Source organism: Scyliorhinus torazame, chromosome 24, assembly GCF_047496885.1.
Source record: "Scyliorhinus torazame isolate Kashiwa2021f chromosome 24, sScyTor2.1, whole genome shotgun sequence".
Classification (NCBI taxonomy): domain Eukaryota; kingdom Metazoa; phylum Chordata; class Chondrichthyes; order Carcharhiniformes; family Scyliorhinidae; genus Scyliorhinus; species Scyliorhinus torazame.
This window is the reverse complement of record NC_092730.1, coordinates 6,535,088-6,556,761: the sequence shown is the minus strand read 5'-3', so window position 1 is coordinate 6,556,761 and position 21,674 is coordinate 6,535,088. Positions and strand designations below refer to the sequence as shown.

At 55.4% G+C, this 21,674-nt stretch overlaps 1 protein-coding gene across 1 annotated transcript; it reads right to left on the bottom strand.

Annotated features, from left to right (window-relative positions):
- Nucleotides 1–921: 921 nt before the first annotated feature.
- Nucleotides 922–20,971, bottom strand: LOC140400186 (zinc finger protein ubi-d4-like). The gene is given in 9 exon segments (XM_072489654.1): nucleotides 922–1,117; nucleotides 1,830–1,911; nucleotides 12,785–12,883; nucleotides 12,885–12,898; nucleotides 15,122–15,185; nucleotides 15,187–15,250; nucleotides 15,785–15,823; nucleotides 20,693–20,862; nucleotides 20,954–20,971. Coding segments are annotated over 9 exon segments (633 nt in total). The 3' UTR covers nucleotides 922–1,034.
- Between the last annotated feature and the right edge of the window lie 703 nt (nucleotides 20,972–21,674).

The window sequence follows — 21,674 nt, the reverse complement described above, 5'->3', positions numbered from 1 at the left end:
AGAGTACACACACTCGCACACACCAGAGTACACACACTCGCACACACGGTCATGTACACACACTCGCACACACGGTCATGTACACACACTCGCACACACGGACACGTACACACACTCGCACACACTGACATGTACACACACTCGCACACACTGACATGTACACACACTCGCACACACTGACATGTACACACATTCGCACACACGGTCATGTACACACACTCGCACACACGGTCATGTACACACACTCGCACGCACGGTCATGTACACACACTCGCACACACGGTCATGTACACACTCGCACACACGGCCATGTACACACTCGCACACACGGTCATTTACACACTCGCACACACGGTCATGTACACACACGGACATGTACACACACTCGCACACACGGACATGTACACACACTCGCACACACGGTCATGTACACACACTCGCACAGACGGTCATGTACACACACTCGCACACACGGTCATGTACACATACTCGCACACACGGTCATGTACACACACTCGCACACACTGTCATGTACACACACTCGCACACACAGTCATGTACACACACTAGTGCACATTGACATGAACACACACTTGCACGCACTGACAGGTACACACATGCGCACCCACTGACAGGTATACACACACACACAGACAGGTACACACACTCGCACACACAGTCATGTACACACATGCGCACCCACTGACAGGTACACACACACAGGTACACACACTCGCACACAGTCATGTACACACATTAGCACACACTGACATGTACACACACTCGCACATGCGCACACACATGGGCATGTACACTCATTTGCGTGTGAGCACTCACACGTGCACACACGATGTACACACACACGGACGTACGCGCACACTTGCACACACTGACACTCAAACACAGACATGTACACACGTGTGACACACAAACCTCCCCCCACCTCGGGTTTTATTGAATAATAACATTTGTAATGCCACTTGGTGCCACCTTGCCCCTCCCCCGCCAGAGTCCCTCCAGGTCAAACGGGGGCATTAAGAGGGTGGAGGGTTGGGGTTTTGGTAAATTGAGGCCTTTTCCTTCAGAGTATCCAGGCACAGGCGACAGCTCCAGCTTCCTGTAAGAGAGAGAGGGGAAGGAATTGGGGAAAGGTGAGTACCGAGGCGGAGAGGCGACACCGTCATTTCAAAGGCAACGCTCCCGCTTTTCCTGGAGGCTGGATAATCTGCACAGCCTCGGAGCCCCCACTGCAGAGGACGGCAGCTGTAAACCCCCCCCCCCCGGGCCCAGGGTGGATACCGTCCCCTCTACACGGACAAGGTGACAGTCAGAGTCTCCCTGAGCCCAACTGAGCCGGGCCCCGAATTCCCCAAACACCTGGATTGTGGATGGCGGCCCTCAGAGTATTACTGCGCCTGGGAGGGAGGGGTGGCACACCAACCAGGCAGCAGCTTCAACAGGGGCAGGGGGAATGGATGTCAGTGGGAGGGACAGATGAAGGACGGACGGACGGCGATCAGGTGGGCTGCAATGCCTACCACAGTCAACCAGCCCAAGGGATTGCTCAGTCCAGTGGGAGGAACGGGCAATGGGGAAGCACAGGGAGGGGGGGGCGGAAGGCCAGAACCACCCGGGTGTGGAGGGGCAGCTCGCAGCCCATCTCGCCCGCCAACCCCACCCCAGCAAAGACCCCCAGGTAACAGGGGGGAGGCCGTTCGGCCCTGCTACACCATCCGTCGCGGCTGATCCTCCGCCTCGTTCGCACCGTGAAGGTGGAGGGAGGCGAGGATTGTTTACTCCTTACAGAGAGGAATGAAGAGGTTGCTCACCTTCCGGGGGCTCCGACATTGGCGGGGTAAGGCAGTACATGTGGTAGCCACGATCACAGTCATCACAGAATAAGAGCTGATCCTAGCGGAACCAAGAACATCGCACCGTCAACTGGGTAACACCGGGAATGGGGAAAAACATCAGCTTCCTACCCCCCACCCTCGGGGCGTCCCAAAGTGTCTCACCCACAATGAGGGCGGTCCTTCTTTTCCATTGAGGTCACTGTTGTGATGTGGGAAAGGCAGCAGCCAATTGACGCACAGCAAGATCCCGCACACACAATGTGAGAATGACCCAGATCATCTGTTTTTAGTGATGTTGTTCGACGGTAAATATTGTCCCCAGGACAGCAGGGAAACTCCCCCCCCACCCCGCCCCACTTCCCCCCACTCTTCTTCCAATAGGGGCTGTGGGATCTTTTACACCCACCCGAGAGGGGAGAGGGAGCCTCGGTTTCATGTCTCACCATGAAAGACGGCAACTCCCACAGTGCGGCTCCCTCAGTACTGACCCTCTGACAGTGCGGTGCTCCCTCAGTACTGACCCTCTGACAGTGCGGCGCTCCCTCAGTACTGACCCTCTGACAGTGCGGCACTCCCTCAGTACTGACCCTCTGACAGTGCGGTGCTCCCTCAGTACTGACCCTCTGACAGTGCAGCACTCCCTCAGTACTGACCCTCTGTCAGTGCGGCACTCCCTCAGTACTGACCCTCTGACAGTGCAGCACTCCCTCAGTACTGACCCTCTGACAGTGCGGCACTCCCTCAGTACTGACCCTCTGACAGTGCGGCACTCCCTCAGTACTGACCCTCTGACAGTGCGGTGCTCCCTCAGTACTGACCCTCTGACAGTGCAGCACTCCCTCAGTACTGACCCTCTGTCAGTGCGGCACTCCCTCAGTACTGACCCTCTGACAGTGCGGCACTCCCTCAGCACTGACCCTCTGACAGTGCAGTGCTCCCTCAGTACTGACCCTCTGACAGTGCGGTGCTCCCTCAGTACTGACCCTCTGACAGTGCAGCACTCCCTCAGTACTGACCCTCTGACAGTGCAGCGCTCCCTCAGTACTGACCCTCTGACAGTGCGGCACTCACTCAGTACTGACCCTCTGACAGTGCAGCACTCCCTCAGTACTGACCCTCAGACAGTGCGGCGCTCCCTCAGTCCTGACCCTCTGACAGTGCGGCACTCCCTCAGTACTGACCCTCTGACAGTGCGGCACTCCCTCTGTACTGACCCTCTGACAGTGCGGCACTCCCTCAGTAATGACCCTCTGACAGTGCGGAGCTCCCTCAGTACTGACCCACTGACAGTGCGGCTCTCCCTCAGTACTGACCCTCTGACAGTGCGGCACTCCCTCAGTCCTGACCCTCTGACAGTGCGGCACTCCCTCAGTACTGACCCTCTGACAGTGCAGCACTCCCTCAGTACTGACCCACTGACAGTGCAGCACTCCCTCAGTATTGACCCTCTGACAGTGCGGCACTCCCTCAGTACTGACCCACTGACAGTGCGGCACTCCCTCAGTACTGACCCTGTGACAGTGCGGCGCTCCCTCAGTACTGACCCTCTAACAGTGCGGCACTCCCTCAGTACTGACCCTCTGACAGTGCGGCACTCCCTCATTACTTTGCACTGAGTGCTGAATTTGGTGCATTTGAGTGCGATGGTGAGAGTTTGGTGACCGAGGGAGTTAGGTGAGGAGGGAGTAAGGTGCTCCTTTCATTTTGTTTCCGACAGTTCCGCAAAGAGTGCGAAGAGAGCTAGGAGTTTACAGAAAGTGTAGCTGACTGGGAGCAGAGTCGGAGGGCGGAGATCTAGTTAGTCCACAGGGCAGCTATATTCTGTCAGGTAAGAGGGGATGAAGGCTAGGCCAGTTACATGCTCCTCCTGTAGGATGTGGGTGGTGAGGGATACCACCGGTGTCCCCACTGACTATACCTGCGGGAAGTGCACCCAACTTCAGCTCCTGAAAGACCGTGTTAGGGAACTGGAGCTGAAGCTGGATGAACTTCGGATCATCCGGGAGGCAGAGGGGGTGATTGAGAAGAGTTACAAGGAGGTAACCACACCCAAGGTACAGGACAAGAATAGCTGGGTTACAGTCAGGGGGAAAAAAAACAAACAGGCAGACAGTGCAGGGATCCCTCGTGGCCGTTCCCCTTCAAAACAAGTATACCGTTTTGGATGCTGTTGGGGGGGATGACCCACCGGGGGAAGGCCCTAGCGGCCAGGTCTCTGGCACTGAGTCTGGCTCTGGGGCTCAGAAGGGAAGGGGGGAGAATAGAAAAGCAATAGTTGTAGGAGATTCAATGGTTAGGGGAATAGATAGGAGATTCTGTGGTCGCGAGCGAGACTCCCGGAAGGTATGTTGCCTCCCGGGTGCCAGGGCCAGGGATGTCTCGGATCGTGTCTTCAGGATCCTTAAGGGGGAGGGGGAGCAGCCAGAAGTCGTGGTGCACATTGGTACCAACTACATAGGTAGGAAAAGGGGTGTGGAGGTAATAAACAAGTTTAGGGAGTTAGGCTGGAAGTTAAAAGCCAGGACAGACAGAGTTGTCATCTCTGGTTTGTTGCCGGTGCCACGTGATAGCGAGGCTAGGAATAGGGAGAGAGTGCAGTTGAACACGTGGCTGCAGGAATAGTGTAGGAGGGAGGGCTTCAGGTATTTGGATAATTGGAGCGCATTCTGGGGAAGGTGGGACCTGTACAAGCAGGACGGGTTGCATCCGAACCAGAGGGGCACCAATATCCTGGGAGGGAGATTTTCTAGTACTCTTCGGGAGGGTTTAAACTAATTTGGCTGGGGAATGGGAACCGGATTTGTAGTCCAGCAACTAAGCTAGCCGATATTCAGGACGCCAAAGCGTGTAATGAGGCAGTGGGGAAGGGAACACTGACAAAGGAGAGTACTTGCAGGCTCGGAGATGGGTTGAAGTGTGTATACTTCAACGCAAGAAGCATCAGGAATAAGGTGGGTGAACTTAAGGCATGGATCGGTACTTGGGACTACGATGTGGTGGCCATCACGGAAACTTGGATAGAAGAGGGGCAGAAATGGTTGTTGGAGGTTATAGATGTTTCAATAAGATTAGGGAGGGTGGTAAAAGAGGTGGGGGGGGTGGCATTATTAATTAGAGATAGTATAACAGCTGCAGAAAGGCAGTTCGAGGAGTATCACCCTATTGAGGTAGTATGGGTTGAAGTCAGAAATAGGAAAGGAGCAGTCACCTTGTTAGGAGTTTTCTATAGGCCCCCCAATAGTTGCAGAGATGTGGAGGAACAGATTGGGAAACAGATTTTGGAAAGGTGCAGAAGTCATAGGGTAGTAGTCATGGGTGACTTTAACTTCCCAAATATTGAGTGGAAACTCTTTAGATCAAATAGTTTGGATGGGGTGGTGTTTGTGCAGTGTGTCCAGGAAGCTTTTCTAACACAGTATGTAGATTGTCCGACCAGAGGAGGGGCAATACTGGATTTAGTACTGGGTAATGAGCCAGGGCAAGTGATAGATTTGTCAGTGGGGGAGCATTTTGGAGATAGTGACCACAATTCTGTGACTTTCACTTTAGTAATGGAGAGGGATAGGTACGTGCAACAGGGCAAGGTTTACAATTGGGGGAAGGGTAAATACGATGTTGTCAGACAAGAATTGAAGTGCATAAGTTGGGAACATAGGCTGGCAGGGAAGGACACAAGTGAAATGTGGAACTTGTTCAAGGAACAGGTGCTACGTGTCCTTGATATGTATGTCCCTGTCAGGCAGGGAAGAGATGGTCGAGCGAGGGAACCATGGTTGACAAGAGAGGTTGAATGTCTTGTTAAGAGGAAAAAGGTGACTTATGTCAGGCTGAGGAAACAAGGTTCAGACAGAGCATTGGAGGGATACAAGATAGCCAGGAGGGAACTGAAGAAAGGGATTAGGAGAGCTAAGAGAGGGCATGAACAATCTTTGGCGGGTAGGATCAAGGAAAACCCCAAGGCCTTTTACACATATGTGAGAAATATGAGAATGACTAGAGCGAGGGTAGGTCCGATCAAGGACAGTAGCGGGAGATTGTGTATTGAGTCTGAAGAGATAGGAGAGGTCTTGAACGAGTACTTTTCTTCTGTATTTACAAATGAGAGGGGCGATATTGTTGGAGAGGACAGTGTGAAACAGATTGGTAAGCTCGAGGGAATACTTGTTAGGAAGGAAGATGTGTTGGGCATTTTGACAAACTTGAGGATAGACAAGTCCCCCGGGCCTGACGGGATATATCCAAGGATTCTATGGGAAGCAAGAGATGAAATTGCAGAGCCGTTGGCAATGATCTTTTCGTCCTCACTGTCAACAGGGGTGGTACCAGGGGATTGGAGAGTGGCGAATGTCGTGCCCCTGTTCAAAAAAGGGACTAGGGATATCCCTGGGAATTACAGGCCAGTTAGTCTTACTTCGGTGGTAGGCAAAGTAATGGAAAGGGTACTGAAGGATAGGATTTCTGAGCATCTGGAAAGACACTGCTTGATTAGGGATAGTCAACACGGATTTGTGAGGGGTAGGTCTTGCCTTACAAATCTTATTGAATTCTTTGAGGAGGTGACCAAGCATGTGGATGAAGGTAAAGCAGTGGATGTAGTGTACATGGATTTTAGTAAGGCATTTGATAAAGTTCCCCATGGTAGGCTTATGCAGAAAGTAAGGAGGCATGGGATAGTGGGAAATTTGGCCAGTTGGATAACGAACTGGCTAACCGATAGAAGTCAGAGAGTGGCGGTGGATGGCAAATATTCAGCCTGGATCCCAGTTACCAGTGGGGTACCGCAGGGATCAGTTCTGGGTCCTCTGCTGTTTGTGATTTTCATTAATGACTTGGATGAGGGAGTTGAAGGGTGGGTCAGTAAATTTGCAGACGATACGAAGATTGGTGGAGTTGTGGATAGTAAGGAGGGCTGTTGTCGGCTGCAAAGAGACATAGATAGGATGCAGAGCTGGGCTGAGAAGTGGCAGATGGAGTTTAACCCTGAAAAGTGTGAGGTTGTCCATTTTGGAAGGACAAATATGAATGCAGAATACAGGGTTAACGGTAGAGTTCTTGGCAATGTGGAGGAGCAGAGAGATCTTGGGGTCTATGTTCATACATCTTTGAAAGTTGCCACTCAAGTGGATAGAGCTGTGAAGAAGGCCTATGGTGTGCTCGCGTTCATTAACAGAGGGATTGAATTTAAGAGCCGTGAGGTGATGATGCAGCTGTACAAAACTTTGGTAAGGCCACATTTGGAGTACTGTGTACAGTTCTGGTCGCCTCATTTTAGGAAGGATGTGGAAGCTTTGGAAAAGGTGCAAAGAAGATTTACCAGGATGTTGCCTGGAATGGAGAGTAGGTCTTACGAGGAAAGGTTGAGGGTGCTAGGCCTTTTCTCATTAGAACGGAGAAGGATGAGGGGCGACTTGATCGAGGTTTATAAGATGATCAGGGGAATAGATAGAGTAGACAGTCAGAGACTTTTTCCCCGGGTGGAACAAATCATTACAAGGGGACATAAATTTAAGGTGAAAGGTGGAAGATATAGGAGGGATATCAGAGGTAGGTTCTTTACCCAGAGAGTAGTGGGGGCATGGAATGCACTGCCTGTGGAAGTAGTTGAGTCGGAAACATTAGGGACCTTCAAGCAGCTATTGGATAGGTACATGGATTACGGTAAAATGATATAGTGTAGATTTATTTGTTCTCAAGGGCAGCATGGGAGCATTGTGGATAGCACAATTGCTTCACAGCTCCAGGGTCCCAGGTTCGATTCCGGCTTGGGTCACTGTCTGTGCGGAGTCTGCACGTCCTCCCCGTGTCTGCGTGGGTTTCCTCCGGGTGCTCCGGTTTCCTCCCACAGTCCAAAGATGTGCGGGTTAGGTGAATTGGCCAATGATAAATTGCCCTTAATGTCCAAATTGCCCTTGGTGTTGGGTGGAGGTGTTGAGTTTGGGTAGGGTGCTCTTTCCAAGAGCCGGTGCAGACTCAAAGGGCCGAATGGCCTCCTTCTGCACTGTAAATTCAATGATAATCTATGATTAATCTAGGACAAAGGTTCGGCACAACATCGTGGGCCGAAGGGCCTGTTCTGTGCTGTATTTTCTATGTTCTATGTTCTATTACTGGTCCTCTGACAGTACGGCACTCCCTCAGTACTGACCCTCTGACAGTGGGGCACTCCCTCAGTACTGGTCCTCTGACAGTGCGGCACTCCGTCAGTACTGACCCTCTGACAGTGCAGCACTCCCTCAGTCCTGACCCTCTGACAGTGCGGCACTCCCTCAGCACTGACCCTCTGACAGTGCTGCGCTCCCTCAGTACGGACCCTCTGACAGTGCGGCACTCCTTCAGTACTGACCCTCTGACAGTGCGGCACTCCCTCAGTACTGACCCTCTGACAGTGCAGCACTCCCTCAGTACTGACCCTCTGACAGTGCGGCACTCCCTCAGTACTGACCCTCTGACAGTGCGGCACTCCCTCAGTACTGACCCTCTGACAGTGCGGCACTCCCTCAGTACTGACCCTCTGACAGTGCGGCACTCCCTCAGTACTGACCCTCTGACAGTGCGGCACTCCCTCAGTACTGACCCTCTGACAGTGCGGCACTCCCTCAGTACTGACCCTCTGACAGTGCGGCACTCCCTCAGTACTGACCCTCTGACAGTGCGGCATGCCCTCAGTACTGACCCCCTGACAGTGCGGCACTCCCTCAGCTTCTTCCCACCTGTTGAGTAAACACCTTTCCAATAAAGCTCTTGGTTTTTTTTGTACCTTCGTGGTCTGTAACCTTATCCTTTAAAAATACCACAAAGATAGCTGGCGACGAGGAGGTAGGCACCGCAGAGGCAGAATCTCAGTGAAGTAAAAGAAAGATAGAAAAATCATCGATGTGGTCAGGAGTAAGAAGCTAAAAATTGTGTTACTCCAAAGCTGGTGACGTAGGGGTGTTAAATATCGGTAACAGCCGTCGAAGGAACCAAAATTTAAACGTAGATGGTTTGAACGACGCCATTTGGGACAGACTAGTGTAGGCTGAGAGGTGAAGCGATCCAGAAAGGAACTTAAACCTAAAGGAGGCTTAACAAGTCGCTACTTCGATGGAATTAGCAGCTAAGGAAGGCCAGCAATTAAATTTGAGCAATAGTCCAGAAAACCTCGGCCGCGCCCTGAACACAGTCTCAGTTTTGAAATTGCCCCCGATGGGCACAAACTGGGCACGCAGCGACAGACAGCTGGAACAGAGACAGAATGCAGGAATCGTGGTTAAAGAGGGGCACGTCGAATGTGCGTGTTGGGGAAAAAAGCACGTTCCAAACAAGAATTGTAAAAATCAGGAAACAAGTGTACCGAATGGAAGACCGGAGAGAGGGAAAGGAGGCGCGTGATACAAAAAAGGGCATAAAAAGAGGACCAGGGTCGCAGTCAGATGACGAGCTGCCGTTGAACATGCTGGTCACTGTGCACGCAACTAACCATTACTGGGTCATTGTTTTACCGGGACGGACAATTGGTGAAGATGGAGTTGGGGCACTGGAGCAGCGGTTCCCTTGGTAACTGTTTGCCAAGAGAAATGACGACATATCGCCGTAGAACCCTCAGATAAAAAACGATACGGGGGAAGCGGTTCCGTTGAGGGACTCTATCGATGGAAATGCGCAGTTATGCGGACAGGGCGCAGACTTGTCCCATCAGGCCGTTAGAGCTAACTACCCCAGCCCTGGCCGGAGAGAATCGAGCTGAACTGGGCCCAGGTGAATCTCACGTCGGAGTCCGAAACGGGTCGACCGGAAATCTTTAAAGAGACGTGCCATCGTCTTCAATGGAGAGCTGGGAAGGATGAAAAGAGATTTCAGTCAAGCTAAAGATCAAGGGCAAAAGCCAAACAAGATGTTGGGCGGCTGGGTCAGTGCCCTACGCCATCAGGCCCACGGTGGCGGCAGAATTAGAGAGGTTGGTTGAGACAGGGGTCCTCAAACCCGTGAATTTGAGTTTTGATTTGGGCTACACCTATAGTACCTGTGATGAAGAACGACGGTTCGGTGCACATATGAGGTGATTTTAAATTCACGGTCAATCTGGTACTGTCCAGAGCAGTATCGTCTGCCTTTAATTGAAGATTTATTTGCTGGGTTGTCTGGAGGCCAACATTTCAGTAAACTTGAGCTTAGTCAAGCTGATTGTCAGATAAACGTAGATCCAGATTCACAGCAATATTTGACAATCGTGACACACAAAGGGCTATTCAGATATAAACAGCTTCCATTTGGCATCATGACTGGCTCTGTGTTGTTCCAACGTGCCATGGATCAAATTCTAAGAGGACTAGAAAGAGCCCAGTGCTACTTAGACGATATCTTAGTTACGGGGAAGAACGATGGTGGGCACCTTCGAAATTTAGATGCTACGGTCCAGAGACGAGAAGATTTCCGGACTATGAGCACGGAAGGATAGACGTGAATTCTTCAAATCTTCTCCCGAATACCTGGGACACGTCATAGGTGCAAAGGGGACTGCACAAATTACTGTCAAACGTAAAATCCATAACTGAGGTATCGGCACCTCAAAAACGTGAATCAGCTTTGACCATTTGGGGGCTTATTAAACTATAATGGAAGGTTTGTCCCTAATCCAGCAATTATTCTAAAACCTTTGCACAACACATTGGGAGGGGAAGGTGTCGGGTAGCAATGAGGAATTGATGGGAGTAGGAGGGAGCCCTGGTGGGGGGACATTAAGTGTAAATGGGAGGAGGGAGCTGGGATGGGAAGGTTGTGGGCGGAGGCCCTGCGGAGGGCGAACGCGTCCTCATCATGTGGAGGTTAAGCTCATCCAGTTTAAGGTGGTGCATAGGGCAGATGTGATGGTGGTGAGGATGAGTAAGTTTATGGAGGGGGTGGAGGAGAGGTGTGGGCGAGGCGTGTGGTGGGGGGGGGGGGGGGGGGGCGGCGCGGAACACGTCCAGACATTCTGGGCCTGTTCAAAACTGAGGGATTCTGGCAGGGGTTCTCGGACGTGGTGTCCCGAGGTGCTGGGTATGGAGTCCAGAGGTGGCGATATTCGGGGGGGGGGTCGGAAGACCCGGGAGTCCAGTGGGCGAGAGAGGCCGATGTTGTGGCCTTTGCCTCCCTTGATAGCACGGAGACGGATCTTACAGGAGCGGCGAGACTCGGAGCGCCGTACGCGGGAGCGCGGGAGAGCGAGCTGGCGGAGTTCCCGAGGCTGGAGAAGGTCAAGCTCGCTCTGAGGGGCCGGCAGAGGGGTTCACCCGGAAGTGGGAGCCGGTTATCGATTTCTCGAAGGAGGATTGAGGGGTCAGGAGGGGGGGTTAAAATGGGGAAGGCGAGATGAGGTGGGGGCAGGCGGGGGTGCGGTTATTCATTGAGTATTTCTAAAAAAAAAGAAGTTCATATAGGTTATGCCCGACCATTCGGAGAGCGAATGTTTTTTCATTGTGGTAGACGCACATTCAAACTGGCCTGAAGCTTCCATTATGAAGATTACACTCTCGGACAGGCGAATAGAAAGTCTGGGTGAGATTTTTGCAAGATTCCGTTAGCCTGAACAAAATGCGAGCGACAATGGGCCCCCAGCTCGTTTAGCTAGAATTCACAAATTACCCCAAGCAGAATGGAATCCAACACATCCGATCAGCTCCCTATCACCCGGACTCAAATGGGCTGTCCGAAAAGGTGTGGTCAGGCAATGAAAGATCCACTGAAGGTAACTGGTGAGCAAGGATCATTGTCTAAACGACAAAGCCACCCCTGATGACGCACAGGAATAGAACACATTCCACAACCCAAAGTTCTCCGGCATTACGCACGGTACAACGTCAGTCACGCACAGCGTTTGATTCGCTGAAGCCGCCTCAGACAAGAGAATTTGTTCAGAGTAAAACAGCAAAGTCGGGTTTTGCGACGTGAGAACAGGGATGAACGCAGTGTTTTTCGGAAAGGGCAGGGAGTATGGGGTGAGGAACTAAACCAAGTGGATACCTGTCATCGTCTCAGCACAGTAGGGCCCGGTCTCCGACACCGGGCAAACTCGGGATGATATCGTGTGGAGGAGGCACGCTGGTCAACCTTCTAGCAACAAGTTTACCAGAGACAGAGTCAACCGAGAGTCCCGCAACAAACTGTGGCAAGTGGAGAGCTGGACATTCCCGAGACCCTGACAATACCGGAGACAACCGAGGAAGGCAGTGTCCCCAGTCGAGGGCACTTTAACACCGCGTCAGCCTCCAAACACAGCATCGACTCCGGTTGAGGCAGCAACGGACGCTGCCAAATGACACCACAGAGGCTGCAGTCAACACGAACGCACGAGGTCCGCCAGGAATCACACAGGAATCGACGTCCCCCGAAACGTTCACCTTCTTCACCGTTGTGTTCATCAATTGTTGGTATTGCAAATTTGGATTGTTCACGTTGCGGAATCACACAGTGCGGAAGGGAGGGACTTCGGCCCATCGAGCCTTCACCTGAGCTTGCCCACCTACACTTGTGTTTCATTGCACGAACCTCTAATGTACATGGGGGGGGGGTATTCGTGTGTGCTCCGAGTTGCATTCAGCTGATTAAGAGTCTGATCACGTGGCGCTGTTGGCCGCCTGCAGGGGGTAACGGGGCAGTCTACCCGAAGCGCCTGTTGTGAAGACACCTTTCCAATAAAACTCTTGCTTGTACCTTCGTGGTCTGCAAGCCTCGCAGTCAGCCTGGAGGTGTGCGCGCTCTGGGGTGGGGTATTCAGACCCCACAGGTGCAGGGCTCCAAGGCTAGGGGGCGGTCTGACGTACCACAGCCGACACCGTACAACAGCAAGTATCATCAGGGAAGCTGTGCTGAACACTTACGGGGGACTTTGGGGTTGTTGAGGTTTCCCTGCACCGTTTCAGAGGAGTGTGGGTTTATGACATTTTTCTGCTCCCGCCCCCCCCTCTACTTACATCATTCTCCGAGGTGCCGCACAAGTTGCAGCATTTACACTCGATACACTGCCAGCGGTAAGTCTTCACTGCAGCCATCATCACTGGGGTGAACTGGAGGCCAAGAAGGGTGTCCTGGAAACACAACCATTCAACTTAGCACAATGTTCCCCAATTCCAAATACCTGCACAAACATGCAGCACATTCTGCCCATCGTTGACGATGCTGCACCTTCTGACGGGTTAAACTGAGCGCAGGTAGGTCACACCTTGGAGTGATCCTGCAAAGTCGCCGCGGGGCTCCATATATAATCCAACACGGCTTGTGACAGGGCAGAGAGGGTGCAGAAAAGATTGACAAAGGTTAGACTAGAACTGGCTCTCTCTCACGGGGAGTGGGGAGAATGTGGGACTCGCTCCCACGGGGAGTGGGGGAGAAATGTGGGACTCGCTCCCACGGGGGAGTGGGGAGAATGTGGACTCGCTCCCACAGGGAGTGGGGAGAATGTGGGACTCGCTCCCACGGGGAGTGGGGAGAATGTGGGGACTCGCTCCCACGGGGAGTGGGGAGAATGTGTGACTCGCTCCCACAGGGAGTGGGGAGAATGTGGGACTCGCTCCCACGGGGAGTGGGGAGAATGTGGGACTCGCTCCCACGGGGAGTGGGGGAGAATGTGGGACTCGCTCCCACGGGGAGTGGGGAGAATGTGGGACTCGCTCCCACGGGGAGTGGGGAGAATGTGGGACTCGCTCCCACGGGGAGCGGGAAGAATGTGGGACTCGCTCCCACGGGGAGTGGGGGAGAATGTGGGACTCGCTACCACGGGGAATGGGGAGAATGTGGGACTCGCTCCCACGGGGAGTGGGGAGAATGTGGGACTCGCTCACACGGGGAGTGGGGAGAATGTGGGACTCGCTCCCACGGGGAGCGGGGAGAATGTGGGACTCGCTCCCACGGGGAGTGGGGAGAATGTGGGACTCGCTACCACGGGGAATGGGGAGAATGTGGGACTCGGTCCCCACGGAGAGCGGGGGAGAATGTGGGACTCGCTACCCACGGAGAGCGGGGAGAATGTGGGACTCGCCCCCACGGGGGGTGGGGAGAATGTGGGGACTCGCTCCCACGGGGAGTGGGGAGAATGTGGGACTCGCTCCCCACGAGGAGTGGGGAGAATGTGGGACTCGCTCCCACGGGGAGTGGGGGGAATGTGGGGGCTCGCTCCCACGGGGAGCGGGGAGAATGTGGGGCTCGCTCACACGGGGAGTGGGGGAGAATGTGGGACTCACTCCCACGGGGAGCGGGGAGTGTGGGGCTCGCTCCCCCAGGGAGTGGGGGAGAATGTGGGACTCGCTCCCAGGGGGAATGGGGAGAATGTGGGACTCGCACCCACGGGGAGTGGGGGAGAATGTGGGACTCGCATCCACGGGGAGCGGGGGAGAACGTGGGACTCGCATCCACGGGGTGTGGGGAGGAATGTGGGACTCTCGCTCCCACGGGGAGAATGCGGGACTCGCTCCCACGGGGAGTGGGGAGAATGCGGGACTCGCTCCCACGGGGAGTGGGGAGAATGCGGGACTCGCTCCCACGGGGAGTGGGGAGAATGTGGGACTCGCATCCACGGGGTGTGGGGGAGAATGTGGGACTCGCTCCCACGGGGAGTGGGGAGAATGTGGGACCTCGCTACCACGGGGAGTGGGGTGAATGTGGGACTCGCTCCCAGGGGAGTGGGGAGAATGTGGGACTCGCTCCCACGGGGAGTGGGGTGAATGTGGGACTTGCTTCCCACGGGGAGTGGGGGAGAATGTGGGACTCGCTCCCACGGGGAGTGGGGAGTATGTCGGACTCGCTCCCACGGGGAGTGGGTAGAATGTGGGACTCGCTCCCACGGGGAGTGGGGAGAATGTGGGACTCGAGGTGAATAGTGTTGATACATTTAAGGGGGGGTGGGAAGGTGGATAAACAGTTGAGGGAGTGAGGAAGAGAAGGATATGGTGCCAGGGGGGATATGAAGAGGGGGTGGGAAGGGGCAGGTTTTTTTTACACAGAGGGTGGTGGGTGCCGGGAAACCCGTTGCCACGGGAGGTTGTGGAAAGCAAATCCATGAACGACCTTCAAAAGGCATCTTGACAAACACATGGATAGGATGCCGTACAGAGGGATACGGCTCTAGGAGGTGAAGATTTTGGCCATGGGTGGTTGTCATGACCAGTACAGGCTTGGAGGGGCCGAAGGGCCCTGTTTCCTGTATTGCTCTTTGAGGCTTGCGTGGGACAGAAACACCAGCAGATGGGCCGAATGGCCCGTTTCGCCGCTGAACACGCCCGGTAATTGTGTGCACGTGGTGGGGGTTGGCTTACCTGAGCGCCCACAGTCCGAACATGACACCAGTTCCTCAGACTGTCCTGTCTTCTTATTTAGTCCTTGAATCGCCCAGGCAGAAATCACAGTAATTGTTGGGCAGGGCCAAACCATCGGCCCTTTCTTGGCTGAAAATTCAAATCAGAATCCAACAAGAAAAAGTATTAGAACGTTCCAGGAACTGACATGAACTCAGGTCTTAGATCAGCGACTCTTGCCTGTATTAACCACAGGGGGCCGCCCAACTCGCTCCTTCCCTCAGCCCAGTGGGCACGGGGAGCTGGCGACAGAGGGGGAGGGGGCAGCAGAGCGGGGAAGGGGGGGGGGGGCAGAGGGAGGAGGGGGACACGTCCTCCCAATCTGCACTGTTACGCTTATTTAAATACTTTCGATTGACAGCACCAGGGCCTTTCGGGGCTCCTGCAGATTGGGGCAGGATACGTCCCCATGCCAGACTCCAGCAGGCAAAATCATTTTGCTGGCTCAGAAACGCCTTCCATGTACCACCGGCTGGGCAGTAAAGGGAGCAGCAGGCTTCGGGCCTGTTTGGGCCGCAATCCCAGCGAGGCCTAACCCATTCACAGCTGTGTCCACTCCCTCCCACCGGCCACCACCCCAACACAATAAGGCAAGTTATAGCGAGAGAGACGATGGTTCCAGACCTGCTTTCAATTTCCTGAAGTCGCCTGGAGGTCGCCCCACTGCAATGAAGAGAAGGGGACAGTGAGGAAAGAACATTCAGCAATTTATCCTGTAAACCCACTTTCCCTCCAGGTTCCCGACAAACGGCACTGGGGCCCGGCTGTCCCCCTCCCTACCTGACCTGGTGGTGAGCTACGTCAGCACCAGAACGATCCCAGGGACCGCCAGGTCCGTAGAGCTGACAGACTGCAGCTGGAATGTTAATCTCCTGATCACTGAGGGAAATCAATATGGAACAAGGAAAGGTTAGGGCAGCAGGGAGGTCAAAACTGCTGCATCATGGCATCGAGGGCCCCGGGTTAACACTGCTGTCTCAGAGTGCCAGGGACCCGGGTTAACACTGCTGTCTCAGTGCCAGGGACCCCGGGTTAACACTGCTGTCTCAAAGTGCCAGGGGACCCGGGTTAACACTGCTGTCTCACAGTGCCAGGGACCCGGGTTAACACTGCTGTCTCAGAGTGCCAGGGACCCGGGTTAACACCTGCTGTCTCACAGAGCCAGGGACCCGGGTTAACACTACTGTCTCACAGTGCCAGGGGACCCGGGTTAACACTGCTGTCTCTCAGTGCCAGGACCCGGGTTAACACTGCTGTCTCACAGAGCCAGAGACCCGGGTTAACACTGCTGTCTCAGAGTGCCAGGGACCCGGGTTAACACTGCTGTCTCACAGAGCCAGAGACCCGGGTTAACACTGCTGTCTCACAGAGCCAGGGACCCGGGTTAACACTGCTGTCTCACAGAGCCAGGGACCCGGGTTAACACTGCTGTCTCACAATGCCAGGGACCCGGGTTAACACTGCTGTCTCACAGAGCCAGGGACCCGGGTTAACACTGCTGTCTCACAGAGCCAGGGACCCGGGTTAACACTGCTGTCTCACAATGCCAGGGACATTGGTTTAACACTGCTGTCTCACAGTGCCAGGGACCCGGGTTAACACTGCTGTCACACAGAGCCAGGGACCCGGATTAACACTGCTGTCTCACAATGCCAGGGACATTGGTTAACACTGCTGTCTCACAGTGCCAGGGGACCCGGGTTAACACTGCTGTCACACAGTGCCAGGGACCCGGGTAACACTTCTGTCTCACAGAGCCAGGGACCTGGGTTAACACTGCTGTCCCTCAGTGCCAGGGGACCCGGGTTAACACTGCTGTCTCACAGTGCCAGGGACCCGGGGTTAACACTGCTGTCTCACAGTGCCAGGGACCCGGGTTAACACTGCTGTCTCACAGTGCCAGGGACCCGGGTTAACACTGCTGTCCTCACAGTGCCAGGGGACCCGGGGTTAACACTGCTGTCTCACAGTGCCAGGGACCCGGGTTAACACTGCTGTCTCACAGTGCCAGGGACCCGGGTTAACACTGCTGTCTCACAGTGCCAGGGACCCGTGTTAACACTGCTGTCTCACAGTGCCAGGGACCTGGGTTAACACTGCTGTCCCTCAGTGCCAGGGACCCAGGTTAACACTGCTGTCTCACAGTGCCAGGGACCCGGGGTTAACACTGCTGTCTCACAGTGCCAGGGACCCGGGTTAACACTGCTGTCTCACAGTGCCAGGGACCCGGGGTTAACACTGCTGTCTCAGTGCCAGGGACCCGGGTTAACACTGCTGTCTCACAGTGCCAGGGACCCGGGTCAACACTGCTGTCTCAGTGCCAGGGACCCGGGTTAACACTGCTGTCTCACAGTGCCAGGGACCCGGGTTAACACTGCTGTCTCACAGTGCCAGGGGACCCGGGTTAACACTGCTGTCTCAGTGCCAGGGACCCGGGTTAACACTGCTGTCTCACAGTGCCAGGGACCCGGGTCAACACTGCTGTCTCACAGTGCCAGGGGACCCGGGTTAACACTGCTGTCTCACAGTGCCAGGGGACCCGGGTTAACACTGCTGTCTCAGTGCCAGGGACCCGGGTTAACACTGCTGTCTCACAGTGCCAGGACCCGGGTTAACACTGCTGCCTCACAGTGCCAGGGACCCGGGTTAACACTGCTGTCTCACAGAGCCAGGGACCCGGGTCAACACTGCTGTCTCACAGTGCCAGGGACCCGGGTTAACACTGCTGTCTCACAGTGCCAGGGACCCGGGTTAACACTGCTGTCTCACAGTGCCAGGGGACCCGGGTTAACACTGCTGTCTCACAGTGCCAGGGACCCGGGTCAACACTGCTGTCTCACAGTGCCAGGGACCCGGGTTAACACTGCTGTCTCACAGAGCCAGGGACCCGGGTTAACACTGCTGTCTCACAGTGCCAGGGACCCGGGTTAACACTGCTGTCTCACAGTGCCAGGGACCCGGGGTTAACACTGCTGTCTCACAGTGCCAGGGACCCGGGTTAACACTGCTGTCTCACAGTGCCAGGGACCCGGGTTAACACTGCTGCCTCACAGTGCCAGGGACCCGGGTTAAACACTGCTGTCTCACAGTGCCAGGGACCCGGGTTAACTCTGCTGTGTCACAGTGCCAGGGACCGGGTTCAATTCCAGCCTTGGCTCACTGTCTGGGCGGAGTCTGCACGTTCTCCCCTTGTCTGTGTAAGTTTCCTCTGGCTCTGGTACATCCCACCGCCCAAAGAAGTGAAGGAGAGGTGGATTGGCCACAATCAATGCGCGTGGTTCCAGGGATAGGGTGGGGGGGGTGCGGATAGGGTGGGGATGTTGTCCTCGGTAGGGTGCTCTTTCAGAGGGTCGGGCAGACTCGAATGGCCTGGTCTCCTTCTGCACTGCAGGAATTCTGTGATCTGGAGCCCATTCAGCCCCTCGAGCCTGTTACACAGGAACAGGAGGAGGCCCATTCAGCCCCCTCCTCCTCGAGCCTGTTACACAGGAACAGGAGGAGGCCCATTCAGCCCCCTCCTCGAGCCTGTTCCACAGGAACAGGAGGAGGCCCATTCAGCCCCCTCCTCGAGCCTGTTACACAGGAACAGGAGGAGGCCCATTCAGCCCCCACCTCGAGCCTGTTACAGAGGAACAGGAGGAGGCCCATTCAGCCCCCCTCCTCGAGCCTGTTCCACAGGAACAGGAGGAGGCCCATTCAGCTCCCTCCTCGAGCCTGTTGCACAGGAACAGGAGGAGGCCCATTCAGCCCCCCTCCTCGAGCCTGTTACACAGGAACAGGAGGAGGCCCATTCAGCCCCCTGCTCGAGCCTGTTACACAGGAACAGGAGGAGGCCCATTCAGCCCCCTCCTCGAGCCTGTTACACAGCAACAGGAGGAGGCCCATTCAGCCCCACCTCGAGCCTGTTACAGAGGAACAGGAGGAGGCCCATTCAGCCCCCTCCTCGAGCCTGTTCCACAGGAACAGGAGGAGGCCCATTCAGCCCCTCCTCGAGCCTGTTGCACAGGAACAGGAGGAGGCCCATTCAGCCCCCTCCTCGAGCCTGTTGCACAGGAAACAGGAGGAGGCCCATTCAGCCCCCTCCTCGAGCCTGTTACACAGGAACAGGAGGAGGCCCATTCAGCCCCCTCCTCGAGCCTGTTACACAGGAACAGGAGGCGGCCCATTCAGCTCCCTCCTCGAGCATGTTACACAGGAACAGGAGGAGGCCCATTCAGCCCCCCTCCTCGAGCCTGTTACACAGGAACAGGAGGAGGCCGAATTCAGCCCCCTCCTCGAGCCTGTTACAACAGGAACAGGAGGAGGCCCATTCAGCCCCCTCCTCGAGCATGTTACACAGGAACAGGAGGAGGCCCATTCAGCCCCTCCTCGAGCCTGTTCCACAGGAACAGGAGGAGGCCCATTCAGCCCCCTCCTCCTCGAGCCTGTTACACAGGAACAGGAGGAGGCCCATTCAGCCCCCTCCTCCTCGAGCATGTTACACAGGAACAGGGAGGAGGCCCATTCAGCCCCTCCTCGAGCCTGTTACACAGGAACAGGAGGAGGCCCCATTCAGCCCCCTCCTCCTCGAGCCTGTTACACAGGAACAGGAGGAGGCCCATTCAGCCCCCTCCTCGAGGCTGTTACACAGGAACAGGAGGAGGCCCATTCCGCCCCCTCCTCGAGCCTGTTACAACAGGAACAGGAGGAGGGCCCATTCAGCCCCTCCTCGAGCCTGTTACACAGGAACAGGAGGAGGCCCATTCAGCCCCCTCCTCGAGGCTGTTACACAGGAACAGGAGGAGGCCCATTCAGCCCCCTCCTCGAGGGCTGTTACACAGGAACAGGAGGAGGCCCATTCAGCCCCCTCCTCGAGCCTGTTACACAGGAACAGGAGGAGGCCCATTCAGCCCCCTCCTCGAGCCTGTTGCACAGGAACAGGAGGAGGCCCATTCAGCCCCCTCCTCGAGCCTGTTACACAGGAACAGGAGGAGGCCCATTCAGCCCCCTCCTCGAGCCTGTTGCAGAGATGTGATGTCCGAGGCTGGCGCTGCCCAGGTCCCGCGCTGCCCGAGACTCACGCTGCCTCGTCGGGAATCAGCTGGTGGGCCCCACAAGCCCCATGCCAGCCGAGCAGGCAGATGGAAGACTCCCCGCCCGCACAGGATCGGGAGGACAACCCTCAACACTGAGGGTTTCAAAGAAACCCGTCGATTTCTGCAAACATTTCATCATCCAGCAGGCGGAACCACAACTTAAGACAGTCCCCAGGAGGAGGCCACGCAGCCCACCGTCCCTGTGCTTTGAACGACCTATCCAATCAGCCCCACTCCCACAGCCCTGCAAGTTCATCCATAGAGTACTTCACCAATTCCCCCCTCTGCAAGTTACCGCTGAATACATTCCTGCTGCCCTCTGAGGCAGCCCGTACCAGCGGCTGTCAGCTCAAGGACCAACTGATTGATAGCGACGTTAAACATGCACCCGACCACCGCCAACAGTCCCCCCCTCCCCACCATAGTAAATAGAAAGAATACAGTCACGCACACTTACGCTCCTCCCTTCGGTGCGATAGGGGGATCTGTGGCTCCAAAGTCCTTCTCATCGTCACCCTCCTCGTCCGCCAGGTGGGAGTGGGCATAGTGATAGCTGAGCCCCGGCCGGTTCTTGTAGCGTTTACCACAGACTGTCAGGAGGAGGGAAACACAGAACAATTCACCAAACTGGCCACAGCCACGGAAACAAGGAAACACAAGTCGCCCCAAAACACAACGAGAGCTGGGAGGGTGCGAACAGCGTCACTCTGGAGTATACCAAACCCAGATTCACCATAGCTGGGAGGGTGTACAGCGTCACTCTGGAGTATACCAAACCCAGATTCCCCAGAGCTGGGAGGGTGTGTACAGCGTCACTCTGGAGTATACCAAACCCAGATTCACCCAGAGCTGGAGGGTGTACAGCGTCACTCTGGAGTATACCAAACCCAGATTCCCCAGAGCTGGGAGGGTAGGGTGTACAGCGTCACTCTGGAGTATACCAAACCCAGATTCACCAGAGCTGGGAGGGTGTACAGCGTCACTCTGGAGTATACCAAACCAGATTCACCAGAGCTGGGGAGGGTGTACAGCGTCACTCTGGAGTATACCAAACACAGATTCACCAGAGCTGGGAGGGTGTACAGCGTCACTCTGGAGTATACCAAACACAGATTCACCAGAGCTGGGAGGGTGTACAGCGACACTCTGGAGTATACCAAACCCAGATTCACCAGAGCTGGGAGGGTGGGAGAGAGTCCCACATTCTCCCCACTCCCCGTGGGAGTGAGTCCCACATTCTCCCCACTCCCCGTGGGGAGAGAGTCCCCACATTCTACCCACTCCCCGCGGGAGCGAGTCCCACATTCTCCCCACTCCCCCGTGGGAGCGAGTCCCACATTCACCCCACTCCGCGTGGGAGCGAGTCCCACATTCTCCCTACTCCCCGTGGGAGTGAGTCCCACATTCTCCCCACTCCCCGTGGGAGAGAGTCCCACATT